Below are 26,599 nucleotides of genomic sequence, written 5' to 3'. Positions count from 1 at the left end.
CCGGGTTTTCTGTGCAAAGCATTGGCAGGTATTCTGAGCTCCGAAACCACCTGCAAAGCTCCTCTCTGCTTACCCGAGGTCTCCAGTGGCAATGTTTGCTGCATTGCCTCTAACCTCTCTGTGCTCTAGTGCCTTGGCTGGTTTTCCCGCCTCTCACCCTCCCTAGTGCTTAATTTGTGCAAGTCATTGCTTGTGCTGGATGTAGTGTCTTGCAAGTTAACAATGACGGAACCCTTTGGCTCCTGATGAACTCTGCAGAGCTATGACCTAATGAATAGAGTGTATTGCAGTGAAGACTGTTTTGGATTGTTTCGCTCGCAGTTATATGCAGACGAATAAAGACGTGTAATGCTAAGCTCCTTGTGTGGTGTGGTCACTGGCGGGTACCCCAGCCACGAAGAGGCTAGACTGGATACTGGCCAATGGCAGTTGGTGATCCTTGAAAGTGGTGGGGCACAGTGCTTGCCCCAAATGAACACACATTTTTCTAGGAGTGTTCAGAGGAAGTGAGGCAATTCTCTCAGTGAGGATGTTTTGAAAAGGGGGTCAAATCTCTCATAAATTATCCAAAAGCCATAGGCTGTGACAGGGCACTCATTAATCAAGTACTTTTGTGATGTGCCAAGCCAATAAAGTCTGATGCTCCCCGGAAGATGATGTTGTTTGCTTCAAAATGTGCAAGAAAAATTCCATGTGTGAATCCGTAGGCCAAGAATTTCCACGTGTATGCCAGGGCCAGTGGCAGATTACCAAGCGTGACATGCTCGCATATCTGTTGCGTAATGTAAAATGATGGGCCCCCTGCAGAATGTGATGAGAGGCACCTGAGTCTCCAGTATTTCACAGATATGCATTGGCCTTTGGCTGAAAGGGGCCCCAATAAAAGACTGGTGGCCCCTAAAGGGTTATCGTCATCCGCACCGAAGTGACTTCAGGGGCTCGAGTTACGCCCCTTCACACTTACTCATGCTTACCTACGTTTACTCCCTCACTCACATACTCACTCAGACTCATTGCCGCTCTCATTGTAACTCACTTACACTGAGTACTCATTGTCCGAGTCTCGCTCTCACTCTCTCCTTCTCACTTAGCTACACTTACTCTCTCATTCACTCACACTTATTCCCATTTACCAATCGCTCTCACTCACTAAAAATGAATCTGCAAGAGTGACGGAAGGACAGGAAGACTTCGGTAGTGGAAAAAAAAATGATGAGTAGAACCAAGAGCAGGCCGACTTTCTATTTGCAATCGGAGAAAAACTTTGCACCGCAGCACGTATATATATATTTTAACAATTTAATCACTGACTGCATCTAATCTGCTAAAGTAATCTGCCATCTTTGCATGACAGAGGAGGGTTTTTCTCAATCGGAAATCGCAATCCATCCCAAAAATGTTTCTGAACAGCACTTACCGTGACAGCGTCTCTTTTTTTGTGCACTTATAACAGCAGAGAAATCGGTACTAAAATTGTTTACACTTCGAACAGCATAGGTAGCGAGTGTTTAAAACCAAAGCGCACGTGGTTCACAGCCAATCAGCAGTAAATATGGCGGCGGGCATAAGGTAGGCGGGGGAATCGCTCCCGTCTCCTAGCGACCGTGAGAGGACGCGGTGGCCCTGGCAACAGAGCCCTGGAGATGCCACAGAAGGAAGAGGGCTTCCCTGGCTGCGGCACTTGCCACAAGCGAACACCAGGACTAAACACTAGCGTTCTCCTTTTGTCAATGCCAGACCGAAAGCGTGTCAGCGTGTAAGCAGGGGTCATGGACATGGAGGGAAGAGTAAATGTCGAGGCACTTTGTGCTGTGGAGTCTGCCCAGCTCCAAAACTTTAAACAGTACTCATCACTAAGCCCTGCGGCGTCTTCGGGAATGCCGCGTCTGAGTGCAGTGACTCGGGGATCAGCGAGTATCAGCTCAAAGGCAACCTTGGACAGTGCCTTGAAGACGTCATCCCTGACCCCCAGGCTGCTCCGGGTAAGAGCCAACTTTCAACTGTCGCACATCATCACCCAGGCCGGCGTGTCTCGCTCGCTTTGTCACCTAATCTAATTCAATGTGAACAATAATAACAATATTTTATATGTGCATTTAGTACGTGGAACAAAAGCGCGTTCGATTCATAAACAGCATGTATGAATTAAAAGGACAGATAGTAAGCTTACAATCACTCGGATAGTTTCAGCGGTTTTTTTGATTACTGCAGACACAGCGGTAGAAATTCGGATTGAAAACCCATGAAATAACAAACATTCCTGGTTTTACAGAGGTATTCTTTTTAAAATGTTAGCCGTGCCCTACTAACTTTTTAGTTGTGAAACGCTGCTATATTTGCACTTAAAGCGCTTGTTGTTGCTTTATGCAGACCAGATGCAGTGTGTTTGGTACAAAGTTTCAATTTCAAGTCATACTCACTAATAATACGAACATCACCATGTACGTTCCTAACACACACTATTTTATTATTGCCTTTTTCTTTCACTGTCCCCATCCATCCACCCACCTGCCTGCCTTTTTGTGTGTTTCCGTGTACCTCGTTTGGAAAGTCTTTCTTGTGCCTACAAACTTTTTATAGTGTCTGTAAACTCTTCCCTCTGTTCATAAAGTCTCTCTGATGTTTGAAAACTTTACTTTACTATCCACTACAAATATTTCGAGCTGTATTTAATTCCTAAACCCAGTTAAAACGACTTCCTGTATTTATTGGGACTTTGTCTAAGGTATATCGTGGTCACCTTTGGCTGCAAGAAATTGATGTTTGTTCATAAAAATCTCTTCAAAAACAAAAGGGAAATGATCTAAAGCCCCTAAGGTCTGACTCCATCTGATGTAGGCCCGACTCAATCTTGGATACTGGAGATCGCTATCCTCTCAATCTCAGACATTGGAAGTCGCAATGTTCCCTGATTTATGCAGAAACATTGACATGTCTGCCATTGGACACAGATGTCGTCCGACCTTTCTTAGAAGTATGAAAGGGTCAAGCCATTCTTTCAATGACATAGATGCAATACGTGATGCAACGTTCGTCTGGGTCAGACGTCTACTTTTTATCAGATCAAGATTGAACAAGAAAACATTCAGACATTTAGCCAAAATTGTGTACTCTGAATTGACGTCCTTTTACCTTATATGTTCTTAAGGAAACATCTAAGACGCATACCTAGATGCATATAACCTATGTCAGACATTCCCAAACTTATGTCAGAAACTCCAACTTCTGATAAGATTTAGTATGCAAGGACTGCCGCTTGACCACATGACAGGAGAGGTCCTTTGCCCAGATTATCATTCGAGATTCTGTCACAGAGGGTCTCACCTACTGCCAGCACACTTCCCAGATGCTACATCCCACCTGAAGCCAACAAAGCCGAATCCCATAGGGAAGACCACAGCATGTGTTTTCCCTTTGAGGGGAACACCGTCTTTACACCTCCACTTATAAAGACTGCGTTTGATGTCACCAAGGTATGCAGTGCAACACTTCTCCCTACGAAACTCTAGCCTTCAAGTTGCTCTGTCTTCAATTCTCTTCTAGTATAGCTTATAGAAGTAGATGTTAGGTTCTATATGATATTTTAAACATGTTAGAATGTTCATTTTATTCTTGTTATTTATAATGTGCATTCTTGCTGGTTTTATAATGTTCTGTGTAGTTGTTTTAGACCTACTGAGAAAGAGATTGTTCCTGCAGTAATAAATACTTTTTACTTAAAAGTGTTTATTCTTCTTAGTACACTGTGGGTGTGATACTGTGAATAACACAATATGGTTTGTTACTGTTAACACAGTGCCCCTGAACCTTTTATGGGATTGTTAGTAACACACATTGAATAGTGTTCTGCGGACTACAATAACCTGTCTTTCACATTTATCTCTGTTGTATTGAACCAAACTTTTCCCATGGGTGGGAAAGCAAACCTTTTAGAGCTATGCTAAAGTTGTAGCTTATGCAACAGAAAGTGATGTTATTGCTACAAGGCAAGACATAAAAACACTGAAATTCCCCAGTTATAGCAAACCATTCAAACCCTAACTTGTGTCCCATGCACCGCTCAGGACCTCACTCAAGTTTGCAGTTTTAATTTAAGGACTTTATGTTACAATTCTTTTGTGCATCTAATTGAAAGGAGAAATCAAATGTACACATAAAAAAGAAACACATAATTGACTTAAAAAAAACAACAAATTATAAGCAAACTCCCTAAGCATGAGATAAGCGTCGGTATTGGCCTGAGCAGGCTGGTTTAGTACTTGCTCAGGGACAGGGAGCCTGTGCCTTTTCCTGACCCGGCTGTGCAACACAGCTGGGTTGGAGAAATATAAGTGTGCATGTCTGTTTGGCCGGCCTAAGACAGCCAGCCAAACTGACATGCGCACTAACAAGTGCCCACTACTCCTCCCTGCCGGCCCGCCCTGCCATAGACTTGTGTCGGCTGTGAAAGAAAAATAAAATGATAATGGAATTCTTTTATCTACATTTTATTTTGTATCTGCTGGCTTTGAGAAGCGGGGTGATGCTTCTCTGCCATTGCAACATAGACCCAAGTCGTCTTTTTCGATCTGCCTTGCCTTAGGAATCTTCAAAGAATACTAGCCAAATGGGAGCCATTAGATACCTCTGTGAGCCTAGCCAGTGGGCATGAGGGCATGAGAATTGCGATTCTCCTATTACCATGACTAGAGAATATGGATTTCATTAAAGACAATGAGGCTAACATTATGCATAATACCTTTAATGCAGTCTCCAAGCAGCCGCATACATCACAAAGTAAAGGGTTCCAGAATGGAACACCAGAAGTATACAATAGGCATGAGACACCAACAATCTGCCTCTTTTAAATGTGGAGAAGAGGAAATTAGTCCCAAACTTTAGTCTTCTATACACTTTTCTCAAACCAAAAAACAAGATGAAGGACGAAGGAGAACGAAGAGGGAAACGGAAGTCCAAGCTTCTTGAAACTATGAAAGGCTACCTGAAAAGAGAAAGAAATGTAAACAATTCCAGAAAGGATAGAATAACAAGCAGAGCAAAAAGCAAGTACAATTATATACTGAAATGTAATATTAAAACAGATATTTCACAATAATAAGCTTTGAAATTAAGAGAACATTTTCTATATCATCATGATAACTTTATTTCGGTCGCAGGACCATAAAAGTACAATAAAATATATACAGGTACAAGAATAAGATCATAAATAGAAAAATATAAATTTAAAAAACAATGATTAAACAATGAGTTATCATGGTCAGTTAATAAGAAAATAAAAACTGATAGGCCATTACTATGGATAAATAAAACTCATTCGTCTCCTCCACATAGCAAATAGGAAACGGGAAACTGCATAGACAAAAAGTGGGTTGGTATCATAGGTTAGAACTCTTCGAGCTTGTACACATTTTCTGAGGCCCAATATTTTGCACAAGGGGAAAAGCCAGCATTTTCGGGCCGTACTATATGCTGGACAAAAGAACAAAATGTGCGCAACATCTTCTTTGCATGTTTTGCATATTGGGCAGTTGGCCTCGATCAATTTTCCCCAGCTTGATGTAAGTACCCCGATTGGAAGGCAACCATATCTTAACTGAGTGTAAAGTTTTCTCGCCAGTGGAGGCTGTACTACATCCAAAAATACTTCCAATTTAGGTTCAATTTTCATCAATAGAAACTCTGAGGTCAACCTGCCCAGAGAAGCTGAGCAGTTTAATCTATTGGAATTAAAAAGTCTGACAGCTGCCAGTATCTCAGACCTTTGAGTCCTCATACAGCTAATGTCCGGAGTGTCCCAAAGTTGGGGCAGACCGATTTGATAAAAGGAAGACTTTATATGGAGCAGCCAGGGAATATTCTTACACTTTAGCGTCCCCCAGATTGCACTAAATTCTGCTCTAAAAAATTCAAGCTCAGGGACAGACCAGAGCCTTCTCCAAAAAAGCAGAGGTCGTGCGGCAGCCAAGTCGTTAACGGGAACCAAATCCATATCCAAGCGTAATGGTATTAGAGGCGTACTCTGGGGGAGGCCAACCAGACCACGCATGAAGGCATGTTCCACCTTTTGAAGATTGGATGTATTTGTATGGCCCCACAGTTCTGCAGCGTATAATGCTGCGGACCTCACCCGGGTTTTGTAGATCTCCAATACAGGGGTAACAGGTTTAAAAATAGAAGTTCTGTGAAGTCTACCAATTCCCCCGATATTTGGGATAGCCTCAAAGAAGATTTTGCCACTTGAGCTTCCCAGGTGAAGTTCTCAGTAAGCGTGACCCCTAGGTATGTGAAGGTCTTGACTCTTTCCAAGGGGACACCCCCCAGTACAGGGTTCGGACGAGTGCGCCTCGGGGGACTGAAGATCATAAACCTGGTTTTCCCCAAGTTGATCTCCAGTCCCCGCGAGGCACAAAAGGTCGCGAACCCATCCAGTACCCGCTGGATGCCCGATGATGTCCGGGATAACAACAGTGTGTCGTCCGCGAACATCAGAGCGGGCACCCGACCAGAGACCAGTCGGGGGGCATCAGTATCCTTGATACTATTTAGTTCGTCAATCAATCCATTGACGTACAGGCTAAATAGTGTAGGGGCCAATACGCAGCCCTGTCGTACCCCCGAGTTACAGGGAAGCGTGCAGATAGTTCCCCGTTCTTCCCGCTCCTCACCTGTGCAAAGTTCCCTGTGTGGAGGCGAATCAACACATCGAGTAGGTATGGTGGGAGACCAAGGTCCTTCAATACCATCCAAAGTTTCTGCCTAGGGACCAGATCAAATGCGGCCCGCAGGTCCACAAAAACAAGGTAGAGGCTGCCACCCTCCACTCTTGCTGTTTTCCAAAAGAGGACCTGGAGCCGAAAGATCTGGTCCAAGGTAGATGTGCCAGTTCTAAAGCCAGCTTGTAGGGGAGTCAATACTTTGTTCACCTCTATCCAGTCTAGCAGTCTATTTAATAGAATTCGGCCCAGGGAATCCAATAAACTGATGGGTCTGTAATTGGCTGGGGTTAGTGGGCAACCCTTCTTAAAGATCGGTACAATCTCGGCCCCTAGCCATGTGTCTGGTCACTTATTAGCGGGATGGCAGTCTGATAAATTTCAGCAAGACGTGTCGTCTGTTCCAGGCACATTGCCCATTTAACCCTTCTTCTATTGTTGGATATAGTAAGGGGTAATACAGACAGTACTGTGTTTGGCTCTGTGTTGGTTAAGCCAAATGCGCCAGGCTTAAGCGTCAGGAGCAAAGCATTATGATCACTATCTTGTCTTGAAACAACCTGGAAATCTTTAAGCTTATCCCAGTGCTTGGCTTCCAATAAAATGTAATCTATAATGGAAGTACTATTGGGCCTATTAAATGTGGGTAGGCCAGAATTAGCATTATCAGACCTTCCATTGCACGCCCATAAGGACTTTGCAAGTGTGAAGGATTTGATTTGTAGTACCAGCTTGGTCCAGGCCTTCACTGGGGTAATAGCAGGGGCCGGAATACACCAGAGCGAGTCTACCTCATCTTGGTTGTCTAGTTCGGGGAAACTCAAGGGTTCGAATTGGCAATTAAAATCGCCTCCCACAATTATTGTAATTAAGGGATCGAGTGATTGGATGAGGAGATCAAGAGCAATAAAAGTGCTTGATTCATTTCCATTTGTAGTAGGCCTGGAGTAAATATTAATAATGGCCACACGTGACTTATCAGATGAAGTTAAAAGGACACATTGAATATCAGGCGAGTTAGTTTCAAGCTGAGCGGCCCGTAGTCCTAGGTGTGTACCTACCCAGATGGATAACCCGCCCGAGGGGCGACCCTTACCCCTTGAAATAGCAGAGATATCAAAGGTCGCAAAACCAGGGCATTCACTCCCTTCCAGGGCCCAAGTCTCTTGCGTCAAACAGATGTCATGTTTTGTCATAAATACGAACCACTCTGGGTCAAGTAATTTATTCTTGAGTCCCGCGATGTTCCAAGAAAGTATCTTGATAGACCCTTCCATCACTCTATCTGCACCATAATCAGACCCCTGCTCTTTTACGGGGCTCAGATCACGGCTAACTCCTACACTGTTATCCACCGACCCACCATCGATAGGACAAGGATCATCACCAATAGGTTGGGTGAGTGTATTCTGCCCAGGTCCAGATCCATCCGTACAGTCCCTATTACTCAATTTCAAAACAGAAGTTTCAATCTGGGCCAGTCAGTCAACTTCTTCCAGGACGCTGAACCTGTTCCAATGGGCGTACGACTGCAAAGGCGGGATGGGGATTAAGGGATGCACTACAGGTGGCTTCCATTGCCAGTCCCACTAGATGGCAAAGGTTGATTTCTATATCACACTAAGGGGTACGAATAATGGAGAAAAATAAAGCATCAGACATCACTGACTCCAAATGAATGTATCTCACAAAAAGTGATGAAATGCTTATGTCCTAAGAGGGAGACATGTGTGTATGAGGAAGGGAGGCCAAGAAAATAATTCTTTTAAAGACGAGAACCCTCACTCACCCGAGGGTGACATGCTTCATCATTGGGTCCCCTCTTGCACACTGTAACCGCAAGGTATACAGTGTGAGCTACAACTCTCAAAAAAGGGACAAGAAATACTGCTTATTTGAAATACTGCTGTTTGGGTGAATTCTAGATAGTGCTCGCCATACTACATCGATTGAGAGCAATACTTATCTATTAGTCTATATGTTTTTTCGTGCAACTTGTGCAAACCATTCTGAACCAGTCTTTTATCTTTTTAGCAATCTGTGCTCTTTAGCACCATTCGTCGCAAGGTAGAGGTAAATTAATATTACCCCTAGGTGAGTTCCTAGATAATACTTACTCACCAGAATGTTTTGTGTTTTAATCACGTGTGCAACACATATCACGTGTGTGGTGTTTCTTTTGGTATGTGGAGGTTGACCTTTTAAGTTGGTATAAATGACAATGAACTGTTATTTTTTTCAGAGACATTGTACCGGACTGCAGCTGGTCCTTTTGTCATTTATTACCTACCAACGAGTATGGTCTGTAACTCATTAATTTTGATTATACGAGCAGAGTGATATATTGAGAGGTCCTGATGAATGCCGCGAACAATTAAGTCATCTGGCAGAAACATGTCGACCACCAATTACTAGGATATTTTGTTAATCCTAGATCACCTCATTTTAATCCTAGCTGATGGGAACTACTATTAAAATTGATTTTGTTACCCTGTAGCTAGTTTTACTTACCTACACACTGTTTCTTTTCACACTCTGCCCCTTACTCCCCCTGTCACTTTGGATATCCCCATTAAAACACCTCACGCTCCTCTCTTGTCCCTTTTTTGAGAGTTGTAGCTCACACTGTATACCTTGCGGTTACAGTGTGCAAGAGGGGACCCAATGATGAAGCATGTCACCCTCGGGTGAGTGAGGGTTCTCGTCTTTAAAAGAATTATTTTCTTGGCCTCCCTTCCTCATACACACATGTCTCCCTCTTAGGACATAAGCATTTCATCACTTTTTGTGAGATACAAAGGTTGATTTCTACCATAGTGAATAAAGGTCTGATTATAGTTCGAGGTGGGATAAAAATAAGACAAATGGAGAGGCAATATCTGGGAGTTCCGCCACATGGAAGATTTACATATATAATCCACTGCGGCAGGATCCCTGAAGTTAATTGTTATAGCATCCCCTGCCACTGTTTTAGGACCCCTTCCAATCCACTCTATTCTTCTTACCGCCAAGATTTCCCCCGAAACGTTAGGAGGGAGGGGTCTGTTTATACTTAGCCACTGAATACATTTATTCTTAAGGTCAATCTCAAATTCTCTTTTCCCCTCTCTTAGAGCTGGAACACCCGCTAGGACAACCACATAAGGTAGAGCTTCTGGGGGCAGATTTATTGTAGGCAGCTGGCAGGGATCTGCCCTACACTGGGCAGGTCTCATTGGCAGGGTTGTAGTACTTTTTCCAGGGACTTCAACCTCCTTAGGGTGTAGACTAGAACTATTGGCTTGGGCCCTTGGGGTCAGGGTGGAATGACCTTTATTTTTGGCAATAGAGGGAGGTGGTGGCATAGCAGTTATAGGGTTAGGGATGGTAATTGTACTCCCTAAAATTGTGTTCTGGGCCACTGAAATGTCAACAGGATCGGCCCCCAAGTTACTAGAAGCAGAAGATACCAACTTTTTAGAAGGGATTATTAACTTTGTTGTTCCCACTGCCTTATTATTTAGAATGGTAACAATTCTGTCCAATTTTGACGTTAAAGGTTTAATGTGTGCAACAATGGTCTGTTCCAGGCATGCCTGTAAATCCGCCACCATGTTTGTGACCCAGCATGGCACCCCTGGTTGGGAATTCAGGGTGCTATCCAGTGGGGTCACCAAGTTATGATTATGGTTGGCCGGCGTTTTTTTACCCTGCTTTCTAGCTTTTTTAGCGAGACTATTTTTCCTCAGCTTAGAGTCTAACTTCCCCGATTTCGAAATTAATGCAGGGGAAGAGTGGGTCAGGGTAGCATAAGAGTCCACGACGATGCTAGGGAACTCCTTTGTAACCTGCCCCAACTCCGCACCACTTAATGGTTCAGAAAGCATCTGAGAGCATGGCAGCTCAGCAAAAGAGGGTGCGAGGAAAGAATCAGGGACCGTAGGGTCAATAGTTAGTACAGAACAGTCCCCTTCAAAGTCTTGCAAGCATATAGTAGGTGTGAGAGATAATCTTCTTTCAGTATTTTCAATTGCGGTGGCCACAACTCCAATTGTTTGTTGTAACATTTTGTCGATGGCCGTAAGTGTAGGTAGGGGTTGGGGAGCGGCTGCATGTAATCTGGTATTTGGGCGAGTCACAGGATGCTTAGATATTTTCCCCGGTTTGCTCGTCATCTTTTTAGCAAGGATAGCTTAGGAGCCAGCGAGCAGATACAATTGCAATGTCAGGTCAGAGCCCTAGGCAGTGTGGTATGGCACAAGGATCAGATTTGTGCTAATCCAGTCAATGCATAAGAGCAACAGCTATGTATGAACCAAACAGGGTACCTTCGTGTGGTATAACCCAGCGAACGCAATTCCAAAAAGGTACACATCTAGAAAATTATAGAACATTTTCTATAAAAGGTACTCAGAGAGGCAATTATAAAGTAAGCCTTAGGGATGGGTGGGATAATGTTAGCCTCCATGTCGTTAATGAAATCCAGATTCTCTAGTCATGGTAATAGGAGAATCGCAATTTCATTACAAGAACGGAGGCTACATTATGCATGGTGGTAGCTTTGTAAGACTACATCAGACAAGTGTTCGATTGGTTTACAGTAATGGCGTGCAAAAGTACTAGCGTTAGACCAGTCCGCAGCTTTGAGAATGTCATCCTACTTACCACCAGACCAGAAAGATTTACTGGCCATAGCACCTCTGAGTGAGTGAGCTTGGAATTTACTTAAGTCAATACCTGCTAACCTCATGGCAGTTTTAACCCATCTGGCAATGGAAGTAGAGGTTATACCTCCATGAGGCTTAACAAAAGATATAAGTAACTGATTTACACCCTGGGCACGAAGACCATTCATTCTCTGATCGTACTCTCTCATGCAGTCTACCACACATAGTTTGGGAAATAAGTCAAACCGTGGATAAAAAATAGAATCAGACATAGTCTTGGTTCTTCTAATTAGTTCAAGTTTATATTTACATATTATAAGATCTGTTGGTGATATCAAGAGCCTTGATGTCAGAAGCTCTACGACAAGAGATTAAACATAACAGAGTTAGGTGCTTGATGGCCAGTAATTTCCTATTCAACTGAGTATTATCAGGTCAACTAGAGAAGAGATCGAGAATTAATTTAACGTCCCAAAGAGAGTCGTATTTAGGTTTAGGGGGTCTCCTTAATCGAATACTCTTCATTACTCTACAAACAATAACATTTTTACCTACGGATTTACCGTTGACAAGGACATGGCCAGCAGAGACAGCTGATCTATAGCAGTTGGTAGTTCTATAGCTGAGACCCCTCTCAAATTGTTCATCAAGGAAATGTACTACGTCAACAATAGGTGCTTCCAAGGAATCCAAGTTCCTCTTCACGCACCAACGTACCCAGCATCTCCATATAGTGTTGTATCTGTAGTGAGTACCTGGGGCCCAGGACTCTCCAAGGAGAGTTGCAGCTGGTAACGAAAGCCCTGAGATTTCATTGGATCTCCTGACACTCTCCAGACAAGTAGGTTGAAACTCCCGCTCTGAGGTAGGGGGTGATCTTCTCCATTTACGTTTGTAAGGAGATTCTCTACAATAGGAATCAAGAAGGGGGGGTTGCATGCTAGTTCTAGAGTGGTTGGGAACCATGCCTGAGAAGGCCAGAAGGGAGTTATTAGAACATGGCAGCATTGATCTTGTCTGACTTTCTGTAGAACTCTCTGGATCATGGCAAAGGGTGGGAAGGCGTATGCCTTGACGTCTTTCCTGGGTTGGAGAAAGGCGTTCACTGCCAGAGCACCTGGGTCGGGCATCCAGCTGAAGGAGTTCTCTAATTGGAAAGTTAGTCTGCTTGCAAAGAGGTCTATTTCTAGGGGTCCCCAAATCTTGTTGAGACACTGGAAGACAGAAACATTGAGTTTCCAGTCGCTGTGGTCTAAGAGGAATCTGAAGTTCCAATCTGCAGAAATGTTCAATTTGCCCGGGAGAATTACGCTCTGAAAGCAATCTTGTGTTCCAGGCAGAACATCCAAAGTTTTTTGGCTAAATTCGAGAGGTCCGCGGATTTGGTGCCTCCCAGCCGGTTTATATAGGCTACCACGGACATGTTGTCCATCTTTAAGATGACTGATATGCCCTGGAGAGAATGTTTGGAGCTCATTAAGGCGTAAAGACCAGCTGTCAGTTCTAAATAATTTATGTGGTGAAAGGACTCCTCTTGCGACCAGATTCCGCCCGTATTCTGATCGAGAAGGCAAGCTCCTCAGCCGTGAAGGCTCGCACCCGATTCTAAAATAAATTCTGGAACAGAACCGAAGATTGCTTTTCTATTCCAGGTGTCTAGATTCTTTAGCCACCAGGCTAGTTCTGATTTTGCTTCTTGATCCAGGTTAATGCGATCTCCGTACCAAAGACCAGACCTGAGGGCTCTCGCTTTTACTCTTTGAAGAGCCCGATAGTTTAGGGGTCCCGGGGAGATGGCTTGGATGGAAGAGGAGAGGAGGCCTAGCAGTCTGGCTAGTTCCCTTAGAGTAAGGTCTCTTTGTTTCAAGACATGTCTTATTTCTTTTCTGATCTTGGTTATTTTCTTTGAAGGAAGTAAGAGCAGACACTTTGTTGTGTCTACGGTGAAGCCTAGGAATTCCAGGGTTCTGTAAGGAGACAACATTGATTTCTCTTTGTTTATAATGAAGCCTAAGCTTTCTAGAAAGTCCATTACAGTCTTCTGATCTTGGAATAACTGAAAATGGTCTTGGGACATTATAAGAATGTTGTCTAGGCATACGATAAGGCGAATACCTCTCCCTCTCAAGGATGAGGCGATTACTCTCATGACCTTGGTGAGGCACCAAGGGGCAGAGCAAAGGCTGAATGGTAGGGCCTGAAACTGGTACAGGGGGTTTTTCCACATGAACTGAAGGAAGGGTTGATGGATTTTGGCCTTCAGGATGGTAAAGTATGCATCTTTTAGGTATAGTTTGACTAGACAGTCTCCCTTTAAAAACAAATCCCTCAGGAGATGGATACCTTCCATCTTGAAATGCCTGTAAACCAGATATTTATTCAATTCCCTCAAATTTATAACGGGTCTCCAGCCTTTGTCCTTTTTTTGTACTGGAAAGAGTGTACTTAAGAAGGTTAGCATTTCTAGTGGGACTTCTATTATTGCTCCTTTCTGGAGCATAGAGGATATTTCTTCCTCTATTATTTTTTCTTGGTCTAGAGGGAGTGGTATGTATTTGGGGAAAAAAGATTGTAAAGGTGTCTCTACAAAGTCTATCTTGAAGCCCTTGACAGTGTTCAGAACCCAAGGGTCTTGAGTGATTAATGTCTAATTCTGATGGAAGAATCTGAGCCTGCCTCCCACCTTTTGGGGGGAAGAAGGAGTAGAAAGAAGAGGTAAAGTACTCACTCTGGGAGTTGATGCTGTTGGTTGAACCACGAGATCTAAAACCTCTGTTACGGGGGCCTCTCCCTCTCTGGGGGAAGAATTGTGGGTTAGAGGGTTCGTAACCTCTTCTGTAACCACAAAATCTTGAGAAGGGTCTTTGGTTGAAGCGGCTGGAAGAAAGGTTCCCTTCTTCTGGCCCGTCCAAAAATGTTAGGATTGAAGACTCTCTTCATATTCTGTTGCACCTTATCCAGGGCTGTAAACGTGGAAACGTACTTCCCCAATAATTTAATCAGATCTTCGCCGAAGAGTAACCCTTTGGGGTTCTTAGAGGGTTCCCGTGTCAGCCATATCACTCAGCTTAGGGTTAATTTTGGTTAATACGACTCTCCTTCTTTCCGTGTTGAGGCTGGCGTTGGCGTTGCCCAGGAGTTTCAACGCTCTCTGGCTCCAACCCCTGATTAAATCCGTGTCTAGTGGTGTCCCACTAATGTGGCTTTCCTCCGCAGTGTCAATGATTCTGGCAAGGGGACCCAAGACATCGAGGAGGCGGTCTTGGCATCCCTTTGAGGGATCTTTCCATTCCTTTTCTTGGATCTCTGCCGAGCTTAAAGAGGAATTTAATTAATTTCGGGTCAAGGTTAGGGTTTGGCATGTTTTGTCCTCTATTGAGGGACTTGGGCATTCAGCTTTGAGGATACTATGTGTGTCATTTTCCAAAAAATTCCTTAACCATTTTTTTTATAAATTTGCCCACATGTTCCCTGTGGCCACCACTCCGAGCTTCTCGGATGTTTGAGGTTAAGTGGAGAGAACATTTCCTCTCCCAGAGGATTGAGAATGCTGTCTTTAGAGGTGGATGGGAGTTCCTCCTCTGTTGCTTGGATGTAAAATTCCTGGTCGTCATCCTCGTCCAAGTCAAGGACGTATTCCTCAAGAATATCTTAAACCTCATCATCCAGAAAAACATTATCTCCCATTTCATTTTGAACACCAAGATGTTTTGTGCTGCTAGGGACACCCAGATATTTTATGCCGCTAAGGACACCATGATAGGTCGTGCCACTAAGGACACATAGGGAGTTTGAGGCGCAAGGGCCTCCATTAATTGTTGAGGTGCTAAGACCTCCCGAGTTAGATGAGGTGCTAGGACCTCCCAATGTGCTCTTGGGGGTAGGATAATCAATATTCTTACTTTTCTTTTGTCTTTTCCCACTTGTTTAAGTGAGGTCATCAGAGGAGTGGGAGTCTTGGATCCCTAAAATCTCGAACTCCTCAGTAGGGAGAGAGCTCTTAGAAGTCATAACTTGGAACAGCTGCTCCCAATTGCCATGGAGATCGGTTTACTCGAGCTTCAATGCGAAGCCCGATCGGCAGGAGCGTTATGAGGAAAGACCCCTGGCAACGTACTGACGGTGCGCAGCCGCTGCTAAGGAGCTCTCCTCTAACGTGTTTCATTACACGTCATGAGGGGGACCGGAGCTCCGATACGTTTCGTCTTTTCGTCGTTTTTAAACGAGTGGGGCAAGATGAAATGGCATAAGCAGAGTAAAACAAGGACTGCTACTGAAACACGAAGGAGAGCGGGATCGGGTAAGGAGTCCCGGGCGCTCATGATGATTTGCGCTTTAGGGAGGACCAAATCGGGGCACCTGAAAGGGAAAGGTGATTAAAGCATAAATTACAATTAACAAACAGGTGATAATGCGATAATGGTAATTAGACTAAGCTATTAAGGAGAAATAGGAGGAAGAGCTCTGAAATTAAAAGGGAAAAGAGGGAGGAGAGATCTCCGTAAATTGGAGGTATTGGAGGTAGGGGTGAGGGAAGTGGGGGGAAGCCCACAAACAATGGGGTGAAAGGAGATTAATAAGGTAAGGATAACAAAAGAGGTTGAACTTATCTGCTCAGAGCCGCATTCAAAAGAGGCAGATTGTTGGTGTCTCATGCCTATTGTATACTTCTGGTGTTCTATTCTGGAACCCTTTACTTTGTGATGTATGCGGCTGCTTGGAGACTGCATTAAAAGTATTATGCATAATGTAGCCTCCGTTCTTGTAATGAAATTAACCCCCTCATGACTGATACAGACTTGTGCAGTTTGTTGTGGCTATAATATTCACAAAGCACATAACTGTGCTAAGTTTGTGGTCACAAGCAATCTGTTATGCTATGTTAAATGAACTGTATTTGTATAGTGCAGAACTCATCTGGGAGGGTGTCCTGGCGCTAGAGCAGGAATTGTATGGGTTGGTTCAGGGTCAGGGCTAGGTAAAAGCTATGGCTTCAGTTATTTGCAGAATTCAGGATCTAAGGAGGTGGCTCTGATGTGCAGGGGCATGTCATTTTAGGCTTTAGGAGTGATGCAGGGGAAGGCACGACCACCGGATCTAGTTCTGCGTTTGCTGGGGAAGGGAGGGGGGTTGGTGTGCTAGTAGGAGCACATTTTCTGGTGATGACGCCGGATTATTATCTACCTTACCATCACCAAGAATCCTCTCAGGTCGCCAGGATCTTTTTATCTGCTAAATAGTGTAGAGGGGAAGAAGTCAAATTTTAACACATAATCAATAATTGAATTTGTTCTCTGAAAGGACCACTGACTCCAAATCAAAAAGTTTAGGAATTTATTACAACCAAGAATAACTGCACATACAAACACCTCAATACAAGGTGAAGAAAATAAATGGGCACTAATACAAATGAGATTCTACTCAGGAGTCTCATCCGACTCAGAATAAGAATAAGAATCAATTCCAATAACATCAGAAATGCGATAATTTCTCCAGTCTCTACATTAGAAGTCATTAGCCTAAAAGGAAAATCAGTTAGTCTATCACTACTCTATCTCTAAGGTGACATCCCTACTTAGCATTTTCCCTCCCAGGCAAGAGAGTAAAAGGTGTCAGAAGTGAAGACTACCTTAGAAGTGCACTCACTTAGTCAGAGCTCGCTCTAAGATGCTCCTTCTAGCTTCCCATCTAAGCCTCAACTGCCCAACCCACGGGGCACTGTCCCTAATTCAAAATCCCAAAAACATAGAACACGCCCTCCGGCACACCTCTTCAGCCAGGTCTTCTTTCAGTACTTTTCCAGCGAAACTTGTATCCCATCCAACGACGGTTAGCTTGACCTTGGGTCCCAGGCACCTTCTCTGCCGAAAGTATCATCCCTAGATTCCGGTGTACTCCCATATTGGCTTCTCGTACCATCCTAACTCCTAAAACAAAAGCCTAGTCTCTCTAGCGAGCTAAGTGTCCTTGCACCTGCAACAGAAAGATGAGAACGAGAAACTTTCTACTTCTCTGAGATTTTCTATTGTCCTGAAACCCCAAAGCCTTACCAAGGGAAATCATTTTTGGCCTACAGCATTTAGCTAACATAAGAAATGAATAGGCCGTTCTCTTTAAACGTACATGCGATCAGGCCTTTACACAATTTAAACCCACACTTCTAACACCACATTTTAAGCATTAAATTCATTACGCTTTATATATATGAATAAGCAAACTACATGTGCAGACTTTAATATGGTGCACATTTAAACCTTATGAATCGCGTTACATGAAAACCAATCATTATGCGTTGACTAAAATACATTTGCAGTAACTATGACATTGCTCTTCATGAAAGGCATGGTTACATTTCTAGTCATACTATTATAAGCAGATTTGAGTGATACATTTCTAAGTCACACCTTAATTCAATTTTGATTAATATGTGGCTGCGGACCCCCCTTTGATAACTAGTGTCATCACACCATTTCACAATTCCCTTGGAGAAAGAACCGACCTAAACAGTACTTGTCGCCATCCTCCCCCGTTGGAGTCTCTCTCTATTCTTTTTTTTTAATTTTTTTTTTATTTTTATAAAAACCTTTATTTATGTCAGTCTGGAACACAGCTATTCAGCCGACATCCCGGAGGTTCGGCAGCCAATTAAGTACAACACATGGAAGTGTCCACAGCTCTGGTACAGGAGAAAACAAAGGTTCCTTTTTTAGAACAACCTAAAATAAATAACACAAGCAAGGCATTATACACAATAAACTCGTGCCAGTTCCCGATGGGGGCGCGGCCCCATTCCCAAAGACAGAACAAAGCCACCGATCGGGTGGATGAGGGAGAGGCAGAGGCGCTAACAATCTAGCATATTATCCTCATTAAAATCCCAAGTTGGAAGTGAAGCTAGGGGGAAAGTTGCCCCTCTAACGGTTCAGTGGCAGGGGGCAGACATATATCACCCCTATACTGGTTCCATCGCCCCCATATCTTATGCCATTTCTTAGGCCGCCCCCGGGCACTATACACCGTCTTCTCCCTAAACATGCTCCAGTCCATATTGTCCATCCATGCTTCCATGGCGGGAGGTCTCTGAGAACCCCACAGTCGCGCAATATCACGCTTCGCCACCATATTTCCTAGGGTCACCCATTGAGTCTGCGCAGCATCATAGTCAGTAGGACCCCAGACATTCAGAAGACAGCGCCGTGCCTCTGGCAACAGTGCAATACACTGTGACCTCCTGCATCACAACATGAATTTGCTTCCAGAACTCCGCGATCACACCACATTCCCATATGATATGTAGGAAGGTGCCCACCATCCCACAGCCCCTCTTACATAAGCCATCCTCGGAGAAACCCATATGAATCAGTCGGGGCCCCGTGACATAGACTCTATGAAGTATCTTAAGCTGTACCAGCCTTAGCCGTGCCGGGATCGCTACCTCCTTAGGAGAGGAGATGGCATACTGCCAGTCCTCATCATCCAGTTCAAGGCCGTCCCTAGTCCACTGATCACGCACCCCGAGGAGGAGGTCAGTCCGGACATTAACAAGCTTCTTGTAGATTAAGGAGATTGTACTCTCCGGCATATGGCCATCTAGGATCCGATCCTCCAAGGGAGAGGAATCAGGCACAGTCTCCCCCTCGACGAGGACGGACCGCAGAGCGTGGCGCACCTGTGCATACCGGAAATATTCCGTACCCTCCAGATCGTACTCCGTCCGTAGCTCTTCAAACGATTTCACTCGTCCCTTAACCAGCAGGTCCCCCACTCTGGATATCCCAATCAGGTCCCATTTCTCGAACCCCTTCATGTGCCAAAGTTTCCCCAACACATCTGAGTCAAACAGCGGAGTAGCGCGGGTAAGCCTATCCTTCCAACCCAACGAGTTCGTAACAGCCTTCCACACGTGCACCGCCGTCTTGGTCGGCCCCGTGAGGGACCCATCCATTGACCTGGAGTAGAGTGCTCTAAAGTAATTACCCCCGCGCAGCAACCATCGATCCATAGCGAAGCCGGGGCTCAGCGCCGGTCCGTAGACGCCGTGGTTGATCGCACTCAACTGGGTGGCCCAATAGTATCTTCTAATGTCAGGAAGCGCGATACCCCCATCGTACCACGGAAGGGTCAGCTTAGCAATAGCTATACGCGGTCGGCCATCCCACAGCAGCGAGCGCTGGAGGCTCTCGACCTCCCGAAAATAGCTGGCCGGGACCAGCTCCAGGGTATTCTGCAGGGCATAGAGAAAGCGGGGAAGAGACATCATTTTGAACAGTGCGGCCCGGCCTAGGAGGGAAAGCGGCAACCGCCGCCAATCTGCCACATCCCGCCGCAGGCGCGTCAATGGAGGGAGCAGGTTTCTCTCATACCGAACAATTGGATCGGTGGAGATATAGATCCCTAGATACAAAAAGCCATCCCGGGCGATCTGGATCGAGCAATTCTGCGGGAGAACAGGGACGTCTCCACTCAGGGCATACAGATACGACTTACCCCAGTTAATGGTGAGACCCGAGTTCCTACCAAAAGAAGTCAAAATGTCACAGACTACTATGAGAGACTTCATGGGTGAAGTGAGGTATAGCAAAATGTCGTCGGCATAAAGAGAAATGCGGTCCTCATGATCTGGTGACCATCGGATCCCCCTTATGTCTGGGTGCCATCGTATCCATGCCGCCAGCGGTTCAAGAGCAAGAGCAAACAACAACGGCGACAGGGGACAACCCTGCCTGGTGCCCCTCCCCAGCTCGAACGGGCAGGACGCCCTACCATTGACCGCGACTTTAGCCAAGGGTCCTTCATATAGTAGTCTCACCCAGCCAACAAAGGCAGGCCCAAAGCCGAATTTTGCAAGTGCAGCCCACAGATATGCCCACTCTACCGTGTCAAAAGCCATCGTGGCGTCAAGTGCAGCCACAATGGTCGACTCCTGCAGCGTCCCCGTCCATGCGAGCACGCCGTGGATGCGCCGAAGGTTCAACGCAGTGTTACGATGCGGGATGAAACCGGATTGGTCCGGGTGAATCAGGTCCCCGATCACCCTAATCAAGCGATTGGCCAGTATTTTAGCGAGGATTTTCGGCTCGGCATTAAGTAGCGAAATCGGCCTATAGGAGCTGCATTTATTCCTGGGCTTGCCGTCTTTGTGTATGACCACAATTGTCGCCAAGCGTTGGTCGAATGGAAGGCATCCCATCTCCCGCGCCTCCACAAACATAGCTCGCAGATGTGGAGCAATCTTGTCCGGCTGGAGTTTATAGAACTCAATCGGCAGACCATTCGGGCCCGAGGCCTTGCCCGGGCGCAGTGAACGGATAGCACCCACGACTTCGTCAGCTGTGATGTCGCCATCTAGATCGTCCCTGTCTATGTCAGAGAGGCAAGGCAGAGCCAGATCACGCAGAAGTTCACACGAGTCCTCCACCGGCCTGTCCGACACCGAGGTGTAAACCATGCGGAAATAATCTGCAAAGCACTGGACTATGCCATCCGGCTCAGTGACACTAACGCCACCCTCTGTAACAAGTTCTGGCACCACACGATTTACCCGCTCTTTTTTATCCAGCCACGCTATTAATTTCCCGGCCTTGTCCCCAACATCGTACAGTCGCCCCTGCTGCTCCCTACTCAGGGCTTTGGCCGCGTTCGTCACCAGGGCCTTATAATCCGACTGCTTAAGGCTCAATTTATGCAGCGTTGCTGCCGTAACCTCCTCCTCCAAGGCCAACTCTAGAGCCGCTATCTCCGCCTCAATCTGTGCGACCTCCGCATCCCTCCGACGTTTGGCTGCCGCTATCAAGGAAAGGGCCTCTCCTCTCGGCACAGTTTTAAACGCTTCGCACAAAGACACCGCAGACGTGACCGAGCCTAGGTTTTCCTGGAAGTAAAGATCGACCGCCTTCAGCACAGCGCTACGAGTCCGAGGGTCACGGAGATACCAGGGGTTAATCGGGGCCACCCTGCCCCCCACCTCTCGACCAACATCCATACAGATCCACACCGGCGAATGGTCAGAAATACCCCTAGCCAAGTGCCTAGCCTCAGACACAAAGGAGGCGTGTGCAGCCAATGTAAGTACATAATCAATTCTAGAGAGACTGCCATGCGCCCCTGAGTGGAAGGTGTACTGCCGCTGAGTGGAATGCAGCAGTCTCCAACAGTCAACCAGACCAAGGGTATCCACGAAATCTGTAAGCCATTTCTGCGCCCCCCCCCAGAGCTCCTTGGCGGGTGTCTATCAAGCAATCCGGAACCAACCGCATTAAAATCGCCACCCACCACCAACATCCCTTCTGGGAGATCCAGCAGAGCCCTCCCCAGGTCCTCAAATGTGGAGGGCTGCAGCGCAGGAGGGACATAAACAGAAACCAGGACCAGCGTCCTGCCCTCCCACCTCCCCGCCACAGCCGCAAATCGCCCCCTATCATCAACAGTAGTGGAGTCAACCTCAAACGGCAGTGAGGCCCTGACAAGTATTCCAGCCCCTCTGGAGTCCGAGGAGAACCCCGAGTGCACAACAAATTTGTAGCCCTTCCTGTTGAGTGCGTAGCACATATTACCTATCAAGTGCGTCTCTTGCAATAAAACTATATCAGGGGAGCATCGCTTCAGAAATTGCAAAACGATCCCTCGCTTAATACGATCCCCTAAGCCGTTAACATTCCAACTGAGTATCTTTAAGCCCCTACCCCCCATCCTGAAATGTAAGGAGACCACCACCCCCCCGAAGAACCGCACTCGAGCTACAGAAGCTTGCATCACCACGCCTTGCAAAACAAAAACCAACAACAACCATCTCAACAACCCCAGTCCACCCCCCACGCTGCACCCCTGCGTAAGCTTGAAAAGCCCCCCCAACTTGCAGTGTGCCTGTCGCCCTATTCTGAAACTAGTCTACAAAAAGAACCCCAGAGGAGGAAAAGGCTCCCTTCATACCCCCGCCACCCCCCAGGTTACTACCCTCCCGGAGAGACCGAAAACTGTGATTCACTGTCCTGGGCAAAGTCAAAATGATCTAGCACCAGAGTCCTCACTCTTGTTCAACACCGCCACCTTCTGCTCCACCAGCATGCTCCCCGCCAGCCCGCCGTTGGGGCAATGTATCCAGCCAGTCTCCGACCATGTCCGGTGATTCAAAAAAGAAAGTCCGCTCTTCATACACCACACGCAGTCTGGCCGGAAAGAGCATGGCGTATTTCAGTTCCATCCCTCTGAGCCTTCTCTTAACCGCCAGGAAGCTCTGCCTTTGCTTCTGCACCGCCTGGGTAGAGTCAGGATAAAAACTCACTGTGGTGTTCTGGAAAGTCATCGGGCCGGACACTCGTGATGCTTGTAGAATGGCGTCACGGTCCCTGAAATTAAAGATCCTGGCGACAATCGGTCTCGGAGGGGCCCCCACCTTGGGCCTCCCACCAGGGACTCTGTGGGCCCGTTCAACAGTAAAGAACTTACTGAGGCCTTTGGGCGCCAGATGGTTTACCACCAAGTCCTCCACGAACAGGTCCACCGACTGTTCCTCCGAGTTTTCCGGGACCCCAATAATGCGCACGTTATTGCGCCGTGCCCGGCCTTCAAAGTCCTCCAGCCGTCGGGCAAAGAGGTCGTTTGCGGACCTCAAATTTCGGACTTCCAGCTGCAGGTCAGAGACATCACCCAGGAGGCCAGAGGTTTTAAGGTCCAAGGATTGAACCCGTTCATTGGTTTTCCCCAGAACCGCCCGAATCAAGTTGACGTCGATCGAGATGGTGTCCACTTTATGTGCCAGGGTCTCGAATTGCCGCCCGATAGAGGCCTGCATCCCCTCGATGGCCCCCATGACATCCTGCAGGGTTGGTTCCATAGCGGGGGGCAAACCATCTTTCAAAGCTTCCAGTGGCCGACCCGATCCGCCCGGTGACTCCTTCTGCTGGGCATAACGATCCATGTTGTTGGTTTGGGTGTATCCTCCCCGCCTGGTGCTCTTGGGCTTCTGTTTTACGGCTTCCGATTTGGCTGACATCGTGATCCGCTGCCGAAAACAGTCCCCTTGCCCATCCAGAGAAGACAATGCAACAAGTGACCGGCACGGCGCACTCCCAGGCCAGGGCGCGATGAAATCAGGAAAGCGAAAGCGAAAGTGATGACACCGTCCTTCCGATGGCTCGCCCCTCACACAGCCGCTGTTGTTCAATTAGTGCTCGGGCACCGTGCCAGTGCAAGCCCCGGGCATCTTCCGGGGAGTAGGCCGCAAACTTCCATGTGGCACAACTTCGGCCTCCGGTAAGCGATTTCAGTCCGGACAGCGACAATCACCTCAGCAACGGCTCGCCTCCAATATTCCGGGTGTTAAAGGCAGGATTCTTCACAGGATATTTGCCGGAGGGAGCGAGGGTCTGAGGAGCTATGAGCTCACGCGGCCATCTTGGTCACGCGCTAGGCTCCTCCCCCCTCTCTCTATTCTTAAGGTTCTGATATTGACTGTCCTGCAGTCTGGCCATTCGCATTTCACTCGCTCTGAGAGCTCTCGCGACTCTGTTTCCTCTGTACCACTTATAAGCTCTGATAAATCCCCACAAGCAAACCACACAAACCACAACAATGATGAGGGGTTTTAGCACAAAGCCAAGGAACCCTTTCCCCTAATTGGCAAACCAACTTCCCACTCGACCAAATCCTTTACCGATCTTTTCCCACACACCCTCTTCGGTCAAATCCTCTATCTCATGATGGATCGTGGTAATGTTGTCTATATATTTCTCCAGATCCTTGCTGTTAACTGGAATATACGTACAACATTCCTGAACTTTCAATAATTTACAGACTCCGCCCTCTTTTGCTAATAATACGTCTAAAGCAAGGCGGTTCTGCAAAACCATCGTCCTTATCGATAACATCTCTCCATCCACAAGTATCAATGACTTCACTGTATTCATTGACAACTCATCAACCACAGTCACCTATCTTCTGATCTTCACATCATTCAAGACCACACCCAAACTCTGTATCATTGCTCCAAAGATGTCTCCAATCACAATTCCTGCACTCGCGGCACTCCTTGCTCTCGAATGCTGTCCATTCTCCAGAAGCTCCAAATCCTCTGCATGGTAAATCTTCGGAAAGATAATTCCCAAATAGCATGTACCATACCAATTCGCAGGCAACCTGACATAGGCATTCCTTCCACACACATAATAAACAGTTGGAATCACTTGCACTGAGCCTTGCAGAAAGTTCTTAGCAGTATCTTCCATGGTGAAAACATGATCACACGTACTCTGCCCTACCGGAACCTTTTCATATTAGATCTGATAACGTCTCACACACAGCTTCCCTCTCTGCTCCTTGTCCAATGCTATGAGACCATAACTCCCTTTGGATCTGTGTAATCTTTCCTCATCAGTCCAATCTACTGGACTGTCTCCTGTATGTCGTGTTTGAGTTAGTTTTCTATATCTATCTTCTACCTGATCTACAAATTTCTTCTCTACATCTGACAATGAACAGGTCTAGCTATGCCGATGAGCATAAACCGTATTCAGTTCCAAAGATGGTATGAAATACTTCCGGAGTCTGTCTTCTGACTTGTAATAATCATACTTATTCAAATACTTGTAAGCTGGAACTTCAGGAAGCACTTCATCGTAATGGAAAAGAAATACTCAAACTGACCTCTGTCATAGAAGATACTAAGCAACAAGCTACAAGAAATTCCATACGTCAGTGGAAGATGATGATATCTGATACCCTCGTCCACTGAGGCAGGTAACTGCACACACAAGTAACAGTCTTTCGCACCCATCGCATCCACGTACTCATATAGCAGCCTTGCATACGCATTAAGCTTAAAATCACCTCTAGACAAATCTATGTGAAATCTACGACTCTCTTCGATTAGTAAAGCTCTTTTAGCTCCTATAGTGACCTCCTTTTGGCTTGAAGTTGTAGGTGTTCCTTGTACCTACGCTTCCTGCTCATGTGAAACGATATATGAGGCTACAACTATTACGATTATAGCAACTATCACTAACCCTACAAGTGTACCTACTACTAATTTGGATTTTCGATGAGTATTTCCAGCATCCATGATCTCGCAAAGTTCTCAAAGCTCTTGGTTTTAGCAGCAAACAATTAAGAGTCTCTTTTCTCCTCCGCATGTCGCTTGCTAACCAGTTCGAACGATAGTTCAAAAGCTGGAAATCCCCTTGCAATTTCAGTTCCTTATTTACACAGTCTACGAAAGACTTCCTTAGCCCTGTTTCGTCGTCATGACGGAAAGTCCCTAAATTTTTCTTCTTCCACTCGGACCTAGGTTATCTTCTTTTAGACTTTTATTTACAGCAAAATTCACCGTCAGTCCAAAATAAGATCCTCTCCCAGAATCTTTAGAACATGCTGCAAAAGTTCAAGACGAAGCTATACTAATTCCTGATGCGGTGGTACATAACCAAATGTTGGAAAAGCCAGCTTCTCCAGGATTAGTTCACAAATTTTGCTTAAACGTGGAGGATTCGGAATAGTGAGAGCCAGTATTCCTTCAATCTCCACTCATGGAACCAACAGCAAAACATCCACTTTCAGGTTCGGAAATTCACTGACCAGCATCAAGGACTTCAGCCTCCCCGAGCTCACCACTTCTGACATCAGTCACAGCGTATGTCCACTCCGGTGAGGCGTATCTTTGACATGGCACTCTTATTCTCCGTGGTCTTCTCAGACCACCTCGAGCATGCTCTTGGTCACTCTGTTCAGATGTTTCAGAAACTGGGGCAAGATCTCTTTTAGGTGCCAACCTCAGGTTCAGCCGCCTCTGGCTCACGGTCCAAACCTCTTCTGCTCTTGTGGCACTTCTGCTCTCCCTCTGGGTACTCTGTGCACTACTTCCTTCTTCAGCTGAATTTGACTCTACTCCACCCATGTTAGACCTGTCAGCCCTTTGGGTGGTCCCTCCTCATCATTATTTATTTTGTCCCACTTTTGCCTCAAACCCTGTTAGTATTTTTTCCTTTTTGGGAACCACCAGACTTTTTAGTATTGATGCAGATTCAGGGAGCCATTTTATCTACCCCTGGAACTTCTGTCTGAGGGCCTGGAGCACAAAATGGAGGCCACCCATTGTCACCTGTGACATCACTGGAACCTACCAGCACCTTCCAGAACATTCCAGAACCCTGTGACAGTTGGAGGCGGTTTAGAATGTTGGGAAGCTAAGTCAGAGTTGACAGTTGGAGCTGGCAGTTGGCACCTGACTGGTGAAGAGAGAGGAGCAGA

At 46.1% G+C, this 26,599-nt stretch overlaps 1 protein-coding gene across 1 annotated transcript in view; it reads left to right on the top strand.

The window, feature by feature from the left end:
• Positions 1–1,236: 1,236 nt before the first annotated feature.
• The window catches only part of DNAH3 (dynein axonemal heavy chain 3), a 694,204-nt gene continuing 668,841 nt past the window's right edge, over positions 1,237–26,599 (top strand). Inside the window, exon 1 of the mRNA XM_085629109.1 lies at positions 1,237–1,982. Within this exon, the coding sequence (XP_085485235.1) occupies positions 1,770–1,982 (213 nt within the window). The 5' untranslated portion in view covers positions 1,237–1,769. The remainder of the gene's footprint in view (positions 1,983–26,599) is intronic.

Source organism: Triturus cristatus, chromosome 10 (assembly GCF_964204655.1).
Source record: "Triturus cristatus chromosome 10, aTriCri1.1, whole genome shotgun sequence".
Lineage (NCBI taxonomy): Eukaryota > Metazoa > Chordata > Amphibia > Caudata > Salamandridae > Triturus > Triturus cristatus.
The sequence above is the reverse complement of the archived record's forward strand: the minus strand, read 5'-3'. Positions and strand labels throughout refer to the sequence as shown.